The sequence below is a fragment of the Delphinus delphis genome, chromosome 1 (assembly GCF_949987515.2).
Source record: "Delphinus delphis chromosome 1, mDelDel1.2, whole genome shotgun sequence".
NCBI classification, from domain to species: Eukaryota; Metazoa; Chordata; class Mammalia; order Artiodactyla; family Delphinidae; genus Delphinus; species Delphinus delphis.
Window position 1 is genome coordinate 124,573,743 of NC_082683.1, and position 13,422 is coordinate 124,587,164.

At 37.6% G+C, this 13,422-nt stretch overlaps 2 protein-coding genes across 2 annotated transcripts in view; both read left to right on the forward strand.

The window, feature by feature from the left end:
* SFT2D2 (SFT2 domain containing 2) overlaps nucleotides 1–13,422 on the forward strand; it is a 361,103-nt gene that overhangs the window by 301,730 nt on the left and 45,951 nt on the right. The window lies entirely within an intron of this gene.
* On the forward strand, nucleotides 9,645–13,185 carry LOC132423482 (lymphotactin-like). The gene is made up of 3 exons (XM_060009276.1): nucleotides 9,645–9,825; nucleotides 11,673–11,787; nucleotides 12,687–13,185. Exons 1-3 carry the CDS (start codon nucleotides 9,765–9,767, stop codon nucleotides 12,844–12,846), a joined length of 336 nt encoding a protein of 111 aa, XP_059865259.1. The 5' UTR covers nucleotides 9,645–9,764; the 3' UTR covers nucleotides 12,847–13,185.

Here is a 13,422-nt window from a genome sequence, read left to right on the forward strand (position 1 = left end):
TCCAACCTCTCTTGCTCTAGGCCAGGCTCTAGTTTTGGACAGTGACTATTTTTAGCACCCACTCCTATCACACCTAAGTTTTATTATGACCCTCCTAAGTAGATACCAACACTCTGGATTAGTATCTCTAAAACACGTCTCCAGTTGGTTTAAGTCTTCTATGAAAAAGTGTTCTGTAAGTTAAAAATATTTAGGAAAATCTGGGTTAGCTGAATTTTACTGCAGTTCTTCTCAGAGCCCTTCATATGGTGATATACACTGTGATTTAATAAAACACAAAATTTCCCAAACTTACTGGAAATGGACCCCTGTCTTCCTTTTTCACAGAATAACTTTCAAAGCTAGTATTTTGTATCATCTCACACCAGTCAGACTGGCCATTATCAAAAAATCTACAAACAGGGCTTCCCTGGTGGCGCAGTGGTTGGGAGTCTGCCTGTTGATGCAGGGGACACGGGTTCATGACCCGGTCCGGGAGGATCCCACATGCCGCGGAGCGGCTGGGCCCGTGAGCCATGGCCGCTGAGCCTGCACGTCCGGAGCTTGTGCTCCGCAACGGGAGAGGCCACAGCAGTGAGAGGCCCGCGTACTGCAAAAAAAAAAAAAAAAAAAAAAAATCTACAAACAGTAAATGCAGGAGAGGGTGTGGAGAAAGGGGAACCCTTTTGCACTGTTGCTGGGAATGTAAATTGATACAGCCACTATGGAGGATAGTATGGAGGTTCCTTAAAACACTGAAAAGAGAACTACCATATGACCCAGCAATCCCACTACTGGGTATATCCCCTGAGAAAACCATAATTCAAAAAAGGGTCATGTACCACAAAGTTCATTGCAGCTCTATTTACAATAGCTAGAACATGGAAGCAACCTAAGTGTCCATTGACAGATGAATGGATAAAGAAGATGTGGCACATATATACAATGGAATATTACTCACCCATAAAAAGAAATGAAACTGAGTTATCTGTAGTGAGGTGGATGGACCTAGAGTCTGTCATACAGAGTGATGTAAGTCAGAAAGAGAAAAACAAATACTGTATGCTAACACATACACAGGAGTGTAAAAAAAAAATGGTTATGAAGAACTTAGGGACAGGACAGGAATAAAGACACAGATGTAGAGAATGGACTTGAGGACATGGGAAGGGGAGGGGTAAGCTGGGATGAAGTGAGAGAGTTTCATTGTTTCATAAGGTCCCATTTGTTTATTTTTGTTTTTAATTTCCATTTCTCTAGGAGGTGGGTCAAAAAGGACCTTGCTGTGATTTATGTCATAGAGTGTTCTGCCTATGCTTTCCTTTAAGAGTTTTATAGTGTCTGGCCTTACATTTAGGTCTTTAATCCATTTTGAGTTTATTTTTTTGTATGGTGTTAGGGAGTGTTTTAATTTCATTCTTTTACATGTTCTAATTTCATTCTTTTACATGTAGCTGTCCATTGTAGTGTAGTTTTCCCAGCACCACTTATTGAAGAGGCTGTCTTTTCTCCATTGTATATTCATGCCTCCTTTATCAAAGATAAGGTGACCATATGTGCGGGGGTTTATCTCTGGGCTTTCTATCCTGTTCCCTTGATCTATATTTCTGTTTTTGTGCCAGTACCATACTGTCTTGATTACTGTAGCTTTGTAGTATAGTCTGAAGTCAGGGAGCCTGATTCCTCCAGCTCTGTTTTTGTTTCTCAAGGTTGCTTTGGCTATTTGGGGTCTTTTGTGTTTTCATACAAATTGAGAAATTTTTTGTTCTAGTTCTGTGAAAAATGCCATTGGTAGTTTGATAGGGATAGCACTGAATCTGCAGATTGCTTTGGGTAGTATAGTCATTTTCACAATGTTGATTCTTCCAATCCAAGAACATGGTGTATCTCTCCATCTGTTTGTATCTTCTTTAATTTCTTTCATCTTATAGTTTTCTGCATACAGGTTTTTTGTCTCCTTAGGCAGGTTTATTCCTAGGTATTTTATTCTTTTTGTTGCAATGGTAAATGGGAGTGTTTCCTTAATTCCTCTTTCAAATTTTTCATCATTAGTGTATAGGAATGCAAGAGATTTCTGTGCATTAATTTTGTATCCTGCTACTTTACCAAATTCATTGATTAGCTCTAGTAGTTTTCTGGTAACATCTTTAGGATTCTCTATGTATAATATCATGCCATCTGCAAACAGTGACAGTTTTACTTCTTTTTCAATTTGGATTCCTTTTATTTCTTTCTCGTCTCTGATTGCTGTGGCTAAAACTTCCAAAACTATGTTGAATAATAGTGGTGAGAGTGGGCAACCTTATCTTGTTCCTGATCTTAGTGGTAATGGTATCAGTTTTTCACCATTGAGAAGGAGAACATGGCTATCCTTGTTGCTGTGTGGTCTGGGGTTTAGAAAGGAAATAACCTAGAGACTATCAATAGGGAACTGTAAGTGCATTAGAGAATATCTGACAGCCTAGCGCACTGTTTAAAAGCTTAGGCCTTGACATCTGGCAGATCTGAGTTTGAACCTTCACTCTGTTATCACTAAGCTTTGGGATTGTGAGTGGATTACTTAACTTCTCCTAGCCTCAATTTTCTCATCTATAAAGTATAGATAATAATTCTACTTAATTTATAATATTGTTATTCATAAATGGTTAATGCCCTTGAGTCCTTAGCTACTTGTATGGCTGAGGCAGGGCATACTAGACCATAACTGCTCTTCTTTCCAAACACAGATCTAGATCACATTTCCCAGATGCACCCTATTCTTCCCCTCTGTCCTTGCTTCTAGGATGGGACCAGATAACTGGTTCTTACTAGTGAAATGTGACCAAAGAAAAAAATTTCAGTTCCAGATCAAAGTAATTAAGAGTAGGTGTGCTTTTTTGTGTTGTTTCATTTCCTTTCTGAAGCTGGAAGAAAAGGACTCCCCGGCTGTAAGGGTTAGTTTTGCTCAAAGGTACAAGCATACTAGATTGCTGAGTCACATTTTGGAGAAGAGCCCTTAAGAAAGACAATTTGCTAGGCACTTCCGCACTGACTTTTGTGTGAGTGAATGGTAAACTTTTTTTTTTTCTGGTGTTATGGCAGTGAGAGTTTTGTTTGCTTGTTATAGCAGTTAGTCCAATCTGAGTTATGGAATTATAGGTTACCATCATTGGTCTACATATGACCTTCTTTTATACAATTAATTAAGTTGTGTAATGTTCCACTAGTAACCTACCTCCAACTTAACATTTCAGATAACTTGAGCATTTCAAATAACTCCTATCTATGTGCCCCTTCCTTTTGATATTCTCTAAGTATACATCTAAGAGTGGAATTTCTGGAGCTTCAGGATATGCAAATGTGTAGCTTTACACAATGATGCCAAACTGCTATTCAAAGTGTTGTACCAATTTCTAATGCCATGAGTAATTCATGTTGTTCCATATCCCTGCCATCACAGTAGTACTATTAGACTTAATTTGGCCATTTGAATGGGAATAAAGTGGGGTCACACTGTGGTTTGATTTACATTTTCATGATCACCAGTGAGCTTAAGCCAAGACACTTCTGAAGAAAAAGATTAAGGAAAGGGGGTTTTCCCTACTAGAAATTAAGGTTAAATTATAAGCTTATAGTAATTAAATAGTAATAGAATGATATGAGTCAAGGATAGACAGATTTACCAACGCAACAGAGAATTTGAAAGAGGTGCACATGTATGTGGAACTTTAATATGTGACAGGTAGCATGGGTAAAGGAAGAACTATTCAAAACCAGAGCTAGAAAATTCAGTTATCTAAAGAGGAAAAAAATGCATTTGGATCTCTAGCTCACACTACAGACAGAAATAACCACTAGAAATGTTAAAAATTTAAGTGTCAAATACATGACTTTAAAACTTTCTGTGGAGTAAGTTTTGTTGACTTTGGGGAAGAAAATAATTTATTAAAGCACAAATGTACTAACCATAGAATAAAATATAGATAAATTTGATTACATTGGTATTAATATTTTTTTGCCCATCAGAGACATCATAAAGGAAGTGAAAAGATAAGCTACCAACTGAGATAAAATATTTGCAACATGTATAAAAGACAAAGAATTAGTATGGAAATACATAAAGAGATCATACACATCAATAAGAAAATAAATTATCCAATAGAAAAATGGAATATTATACAAACATTCATTCTACAGAAGAAGAAATTTTTATGTGAATTACATATTACATATGATAAAATATGAATTAATTTTCTTTTCAGATGAATCAAAATATTCAGACCATACAGTAAAAAGAAAAGAGAAAATATATTGAATTTCCTTACTTTCACCCTTCATGCTTATACTTTCTTCCCTCAAAAAAGAATTTTTTCCTTCAAAAAAAATTCTACCATTCCACTCTGTGGTCACACATATATAAATGGTACTGATCTTCCAGAGTACTAGTCTTTGCAGGTACAAATATTTTATGTGATCATATGACTTCTCACACACTCATACACTTATGCATTCTTATATATTTACATTTAGAATGTATATATTAATTCAGCACCTTCTTTATGCCAGGCATTGTCCTAGACTCTGACGAAATGAAAAAGGCAAACAATTCCAGGAAAAGGATGGATAATAAAAAAGTAAATTATTGTTATATTAGAAGGTGCTAGGTACTATGAATGAAAGTAGAGCAGCAAAGAGAAATCAAGTGATACCAGAATTGGTATGTGTGTGCACTTTTAAATTGCGTGGTCAGGAAAGCCACAATAAGAAAGCAGTATTTGAACAAAAACTTGAAGGTGGTAAGGGACTGAACCATGCTTATGTCTGGGGGAAGAAAATACCAGGCGAAGTAAACAGCAAGTGAAAAGACTTGAAGGCAGGAGCATGCTGACATGTCTGAGAAACACCAGGGAGGTCATTGTGACTGCAGTGGAGAAAGAAGTGGGGAAGAGTAGCAGGAGATGATGTCAGAGAGTAAATGGGAGCTGAGAGCATAGGTCATGGAGGTACATGTAAACCCTTGTTAAGACTGTATATATTTACAGTCTTTACATTCTAGACAAATAACATTCTTTGTCACGTTGTTATGGTTTTTGACCTAAGTCTGTTTTGTCTAAATATAAGTATAGCTAGCCTTGCTCTCTTTTGGTTTCCATTTTCATGGGATATCTTCTTCCATCCCTTTACTCTCAGCTGATTTGTGTCCTTAACAATGAAGTGAGTCTCTGTAGGCAGTATGTACTTGGGTCTTTTTTAAAAACCCACTTAGTCACTTTAGACCTTTTGATTGGAGAATTTAATCCATTTACAGTTAAAGTAATTATTGATAATTAAGGACTTACTAATACCATCTCAATTGTTTTCTAGTTATTTTGTGGTCCCCTTGTTTCTTTTTTCCTCTGTTGCTGAATTTATTTGTGAATTGATGATTTTCTATAGTAATATGCTTTGATCCCTGTCTCTTTTCTTCTGTGTATATACTGTTTTTGCTTTGTGGTTATTGTGAGGCTTACATAAACATCTGACAAATATAGCAGCCTACTATGACAACATAACGTTGTATGCATGTAAAAACTCTATCCATTTTAATCCCCACTCCATTTTATGTTTTTGATGCCTTAATTTTCCTCTTTTTTATATTGTATATCATTAACAAATTATGGTAGCTATATTAATTTTTAATACTTTTGCCCTTTAGCCTTTACTCTAGGGTCAAGTGATTAACATAGAGCAAAGCATCTAAATATATTAAACAATACTTAGAAAAAAAAAAAAGAGGGGCTTCCCTGGTGGCGCAGTGGTTGAGAGTCCGCCTGCCGATGCAGGGGACGTGGGTTTGTGCCCTGGTCCAGGAAGATCCCACATGCTGTGGAGCGACTGGGCCTGTGAGCCATGGCCGCTGAGCCTGCATGTTCGGAGCCTGTGCAAAAAAAAAAAAAAAAAAAAGACTTTGTTGTTCACTCATGAAAATGTGCTCCATTGAAGGATTTTTGAGCAGAGAAGTAACATATTACTTACATTTTGAAATGATTACCTTTGTCAGGGTGGTAAATTGATCAAAAGCAAATAAGGGAGGAATTAGGAAAATCAGTTAGGAGGCTGTTGCATGAATCTGTTAATCCAGATGAGAAGTGAGGGTGGCTTGGAGTTGGGTCTCTTGGGGTGATGAGAATGGTTTAGATTGTATTTTGAGGACAGAGAGACAACAGTATTTTCTGACAGATTGGGTGTGGCATGTAAGAGAAAGAGAGGAGTCAAGGATGAGAAAATTTTGTTCTAATATCTTTCAACTGATTGTCAATCAATGTCCACATTAGCAGATTATGCCCATTTTGCAATAGGTTTCTACTTTTTTGTTGGTTACTTAGTTCTTCTCCATTAGAGACTGTAGCGCATGCTTTGAACAATTGAAATGAATAATTCATTCTTAGAGTGTAAGAAATCATCTCACACCAGTCAGAATGGCCATCATCAAAAAATCTAGAAACAATAAATGCTGGAGAGGGTGTGGAGAAAAGGGAACACTCTTGCACTGCTGGTGGGAATGTGAATTGGTTCAGCCACTATGGAGAACAGTATGGAGGTTCCTTAAAAAACTACAAATAGAACTACCATATGACCCAGCAATCCCACTACTGGGCATATACCCTGAGAAAACCAAAATTCAAAAAGAGTCATGTACCAAAATGTTCATTGCAGCTCTATTTACAATAGCCCGGAGATGGAAACAACCTAAGTGCCCATCATCGGATGAATGGATAAAGAAGATGTGGCACATATATACAATGGAATATTACTCAGCCATAAAAAGAAACGAAATTGAGCTATTTGTAATGAGGTGGATAGACCTAGAGTCTGTCATACAGAGTGAAGTAAGTCAGAAAGAAAAAGACAAATACCGTATGCTAACACATATATATGGAATTTAAGAAAAAAATGTCATGAAGAACCTAGGGGTAAAGCAGGAATAAAGACGCAGACCTCTTAGAGAACGGACTTGAGGTTATGGGGAGGGGGAAGGGTGAGCTGTGACAGGGTGAGAGAGAGTCATGGGCATATACACAGTAACAAACGCAGTAAGGTAGATAGCTAGTGGGAAGCAGCTGCATGGCACAGGGATATTGGCTCGGTGCTTTGTGACAGCCTGGAGGGGTGGGATGGGGAGGGTGGGAGGGAGGGAGACGCAAGAGGGAAGACATATGGGAACATATGTTTATGTATGACTGATTCACTTTGTTATAAAGCAGAAACTAACACACCATTGTAAAGCAATTGTACCCCAATAAAGATGTTAAAAAAAAAAAAATTCAGCCATTGGTCAGTTTGTCTATTTGACTATAAACAGGAGAGGAAGACATAGGCACAATCTTCTGGCTTTATGTTTTTAGATGTTCATCCTTTACTTAATGTACAATATTATAATGTTGGTCTTTTGAAAAATTCATTTATTCAAAAACCATTTGGTGAGCGTCCACTATATAGCAAACTTTCTGCTAGTGCCAGAGACCCAGACAGCACTGAGGCAAATACCTGCTCTCAAGCAGCCTGCCATCTAGTGGGAGATGCAGAAATGTAATTGAGTAGGAGAATAAAAATGAGATTAGTGATAGAACAGTGGTGGCTAGAAAGTTCCAAGAGAGCATAGAAGATGGCACAACTTAATTGTATCTGGAGAATTCAGGAAAACTTGTAGAAAGAGGATGAGTTTACAAATAATTATGTAGGGAGCTAGGATGGGCATTCCAGAAAATGGAGGCAATATATTGGAAGTAGAAGAGAGGATGGCCCATTTGGTTGACTGCACAGACATTTATTAAGGCTAGAGGTTTTGGAGCATGTGCATGAGTGCTGGAAAATGAGTCTTAAAAGAAGCAGTGTTATATCTTGAACACCTTTACATATGACAATGAATGAATCCTGTAGGCAATGGGAATTAGCAAAGAGGTTCTCAGCAGGAAAACAACCTGATTAGATCAAGACTTTAGAATGATTACTCTGGCAATGCTGTGGAAAATAGTTGGAAAGAGAGGAGACCCAAGCCTGGGGAATCAGTTGGTATACTGCAGTAGTCCTAACAAGGAGTGATGGGGTCTTGCCTTGAGCATTGTGGCGAGAAAGGAGAAGACATACAGAAGAGCTACTTTGAAGGTATACTTAGTCCAGCTTGGTTGAGAACAACATATGGGTAGCTAGCAATGAGTCTAAGATGACCCAAGTAATCTGTATTTGGAAATTGAATCGTAGATAACACATTATTCGATGTCAAAGAGTAATAGGAGGAGAAGCATTTTGAGTAGAAAGATGTGTTCAAAGTTTAAGAACTGACAGTGTAGCCACGTGGAGATAACTAAAAAGCTATTTGAATATCTGAGTAAAATCTGGGTGGAAAATTAAATGCCATTAATGAAAAGCATCTTAGAGGTTAACCTATAATTTCTATAGAAATATAGGAATTAGTTTTCATATCCTTAATAACAATGGCAAAACCTTTTAGCTATACATATATTTAATCAGAATGTTATTTTCATATCCCTGAATGGTAATGACTAAACCTTTTAGCTACACACATAATTAATAAATGCATTTTATAGATACTTATGTTAAATAAAACAAGACAAAAACCAAGAACAACAAATTGAGTGCCAGATAGGTTGTATTGTAGCCGATACACTGAAACCCTGCTGGAAGAATTGCAAATGGAAATTACATTTTGGGAAGTATATATGTCAATATGTAGCAAGAGTTATAAAGATGATCATATGATTTTGCCTAGTAATCCTACGTCTGGTGATTAAAAGCAAAAGATTCAGTGTAATTAATCAAAATTTACCTTACAGATGTGGTTTATATAACAATAAGTTATAAGGGGATGGTTTAAGTGCCTGTGCATGTGTTTATTTAGAGTAGAAACATGAAGACTATGAAGAAACATGGCAGCATATATACATAGATGTAAAAATAGTCTTTATAATTGTCTCAACTCTGCAAACATATATATACTGATAGATACTCATTGAAAAACATTAAAAATGAAAACAGTCAGAATGGTAAGATTATAGATAATTTCCTTTTTCTTTTTTCCAAAATAAAGTTTTTCTGAGGACAACTTTTCAAAATCTTTTAAAAAGGTATGTATTAAGTTAAAATAAGGCAAACCTGTGCATATAGACAGGCTCCAATCATCATTATTGAAATGTTTCTTGGGTATGTGGGGAGGCTGGTGTAAAGAAAGGGGATCACTTGAATGAGGGCAGAGGAGAGAAATAAGATTAAGGCAGAGGAGTGAGGAACTCAGGGAAGCAACAGCATCCCTTCACCTCCCTAAGGCATCACTGGGCTTAGGATCCACAGTGGTGGAAGCCTCATGTCACAGCTGATGTTCCATGAGGCAGGTGGGGGAGATGGACCACAGGGACCACTCCACCTTGTTTCCTTTACACTGTCCCTGTGCTGGGCCGTGACACTGGCATGGCCTTGGGGCATGTGTGCAGTGGAAGGTTTGAATTTAGACTGGTGGCAGGAGATGAGACAACTATGTTTCTTCTGTGCACATATTTGGTTTCACGGACACGTTAACCACAGGAGGAGGAGAAAAGGCCACAAGGTGTTGGGTTAGTCTGAGTGGGGACAAAGGAACTTATTTTTTCAACCAAAGAAAGCATCAGTATTGCAAAGACTTTCCATGATTCCACACCCACCTCGAAAGCGCCCTCTCACCACAGGAAGTGCGCTGATCATTGGAGGAATAAAAGAGACTGAAAGGATCAGTTCCTCAGCCTCTCGCTGCACAGCTCATCAGGACCTCAGCCATGAGACTTCTCATCCTGGCCTTCCTCGGGATCTGCTGTCTCGCCGCATACACTGTGGAAGGTAAGTCAAAAGCTTATTTATGAGATAAGGAGCATCTATGTATGCAGGCAGTGGCCATACATTTTCGTTTTGACTCAAGCTTTGACTGCAGTAAACTTTCTCCCAGCTTAGCCTTAGACTTCCCTAGTGAAAATGGGAATAATTTGACTCTAGGAGACTTTGTAGATTTTGAAGATAGAACTTGGTCACAATCTGGGCTCCTAGTTTTCACAATTGGGTGATTTGGGGTAAATTTCTTCACCTCTCTGTGCCTATGCTTACTTATCTATAAGAAGAATGTTATAACCGATACGCTTACCAGGGATTAAAATGAAATAAATCTTATAATCACTTATCAGGTTTCCACACAAGTCCTAACTTCTTGATTAATGTTCGCTGTGGAATGGTGATGAAGACTTTGAAGCTTTTGCCTATTTAGTATTGATCTTGAAAATTCTCCAGATTTTGACAGTTCACAATGTGGGAATGAGCTAGAGGGTGTATGTTCTGAAGGAAATCAATGTTTCCTATGAAAACAAAAATGACTGGTAGCTCATACCTTCATACCCAGGAAATCAATATTACCTTTAAGTGTGTAGGAGAGTCTATCATTACTTCTATGAATGTTGTTCCCACTGATGATCAATTTCTTGAGTTTATAAGAGACCATAAGTGCTAACAAATATCAATGTCTTATATACAATCAAATAAACCTACAAGACATACCCAGATGAGACTTCACTACACTGAGACTTACCTGAGCATTCTACACATATTTCTTAAAGGATCATTTTTTCCCAGCTGGTTGGAGTGTATTTCTCCTTGTGGCTCTGTCAACAAGAGAGAATATCCTTTGGGTGTAATTAACGTTTCAGTTAACTGTCCTTTCAACCTCCTAATCCGTAGACTTATTACTTAGACTAGAATATCTGAACCTGATCGTGGATGCCAAGGGTGTCCGTAAATAGAGATGGCAATGTCTGGAACTCCCTGAAATTGTGCCCCAAATAAAAAAATATTGATGAAACAAAAAGTTTAGGCCAAATGTTGCCTTAACCATGGCTGGCTGGCATTTTTCTGAGACAATATTCTGCCATTTGGTGGAAACCCATGTATGGGTAGGGGAAAGAAGACTGAGGAAGACTGTAGACACTTGGGTATTTCCCTCTTTCGTTCGGTTCAGAGATAGTTCAGCATTAGAAATAAATTGGCAAAAAATAAAAAATAAGTAAATAAATAAATAGGCAAATGTAGAGGGTTAAGAATGTACAGGCTGGATATTGTGTGATGGAAAGAAGGAGAGATGAAGAGCAATGTTAGTGAATACCTTCTGCTCAGTTTCATGTTTATAGAAAGACTTCTGATATCAGCAACACTGTAGCTCAAACTTTGTCATCATCAGCTATTATTTTAGATGCTTTTTTGCTGAATATTTCTCTAAGAAATAGTCTCTGAGAATATTTACTTCCTTGAGAAGCAAATACCAGTCTCTTCAACTTAGGAGGAAATCAGCACTTAGAAATCCTTTTTAGATTTTAGAAAACCCTTACTATTATTCACTCTTCCAAGTAATTTTCCCTTCTCTAATGTAAGATGTTCTCTACACTTAAAAAGTTTATCCCCTGGACCATTTCTGTTGAGGAGGAGTACTTTATGAACTACTTCTTTCACATATTTTACATTTTACCATTTAAAATGAGAATGCCTTTATTTATTCAGTCAAAAATGAGCTACCTCTCCCATATTTAGTGTTCCTTTCCCAAATTATTCTTTATCATGTCACTCTTTGTTGGTTTATTTATAGTATTCAAACATTTATAGTATTAGAAATTATATTTTATTTTTATTTACATGGTTTTCTTTCCTAGGTGTGGGGAGTGAAGTTCTAGAAAAGACCATCTGTGTGAGTCTGACTACCCAGCAACTGCCAATTAAAAAAATCAAGACCTACACCATCAAGGAGGGCCCCATGAAAGCAGTGATGTGAGTTGCTCTCCCCCAAATCTGGGCTTGATGGAACACAGATATATAGAAATGCTGCCCTCCTCAGGAAAAATGTCAACAAGGAGGAAAACCTCAACATAGCCAATAGTCTTTCTGTTTTTCCATATGAACCATGCCTTTATGTAGCCCCAAACAATGTTTATGACAAAAAATTGGCAACCGAGTGAAGACTATCACCCTCCTTTCTGCTTTATCTTAGCAGAAGAATCTAACTGGGAACCAGATGAATAATATGCTCAGTCCCGAGGGTTAGGTTTAGAGCTGGCTGGTTCAGATCAGGATTTGACCATAGAGACACACTGGTGTGGGATGCCTTCCTTCCCATCCTTCCCCTTCCCTGCCTTTCTCTGCCCTTATGGTGGGCTGGAGTAGAGTGCCATATTTTATCAGTTGCCATATCTCGAGGAATAGTGTCAACAACTAGCCTACATGGTACCGTTCTCTTTCTAGGATCTCATCTTCAGAACAGCAACTCTTCCCAACACACAATTGCAACTTTACCTCCCAAAATATGATAAAGAAATTACCTTTTGTCCAGAAAATAAGTGTGTTTAAATTTGAAAAGGAAGATGATATGTAATAATTGGACTAGATGACCTCAAATGTCCAGTTTAATTACATCACCTGGTAGCAATGATGAGAAAAGGAGCCTGCAATTTATGCTGAGCCAGGGATCTGGGTATTACCTGGAGCTATTTCTCCTTTATGGGAAAATAGATTGCAGAGGAAAGATTTTCATTTATGTTCTCCTGAATCTGAAAGACTGTTTCGTCCAGTCATTTCTGCACAAGATCTCTTATATATGATCTGATCTTAACTTCTGGTCCCAAGGCTTTGAGGATGTGACTAACTTTGTCTATTTTTTCTTTGCATTGCAGATTTATTACCAGACGTGGCCTTAAAGTCTGTGCTGATCCACAAGTTGAATGGGTGAAAAAAGCAGTCCGAACAATAAAGTCCACCAGGAGAAATGTGAGCCAGACCAAGCCTACAGGAGCCCAGCAATCCAGCAGTACAGCTGTGACCCTGAGTGGGTAGTGACCCTCTGGCGTCTTGTCCCCTCACTAGCCAGGCAGCTCATTTCCCTTTAAAGCTCATGGACTCATTACATTATATTCACCTTTTATAAAAGTGCTGCATGAGTCAAATTATTGTTTTAATATTTTTATGTCTTTCATATTCATTTAGATGCTCTAATTAATACGTGTTTATTATTAAGAACAGTCCCAAAGTTTATTCATTACATATTGGGAAAAATAATACATCATTTGTGTTCTATTTCTGTCCTAACTGTACTTCGTTGATGGTATCCATGATGGGAGAGATTTTGGTCAGTGTTTATCAGCGATGAAAGATATATTCATCATTTTTAGGTTCTAGTGCAAAATGGTTCTCTACACATGAGTTATAGGTGACAACTGTGACAATGACAATTTAAAATCTATTTCAACCTGTCTTCATAATGGAGTTCTATCTTTATGGAATAAAGGAGAAAATGATCCAACCACTATTGGGGTCCCATTCTGAGGGTTCACTACTCAAAAATTAGCTTCATTCAAGTTTGATCTGGAGCAAATTCTCATACCTCTGTGTCTCATTTGATCTCCTTAAAAG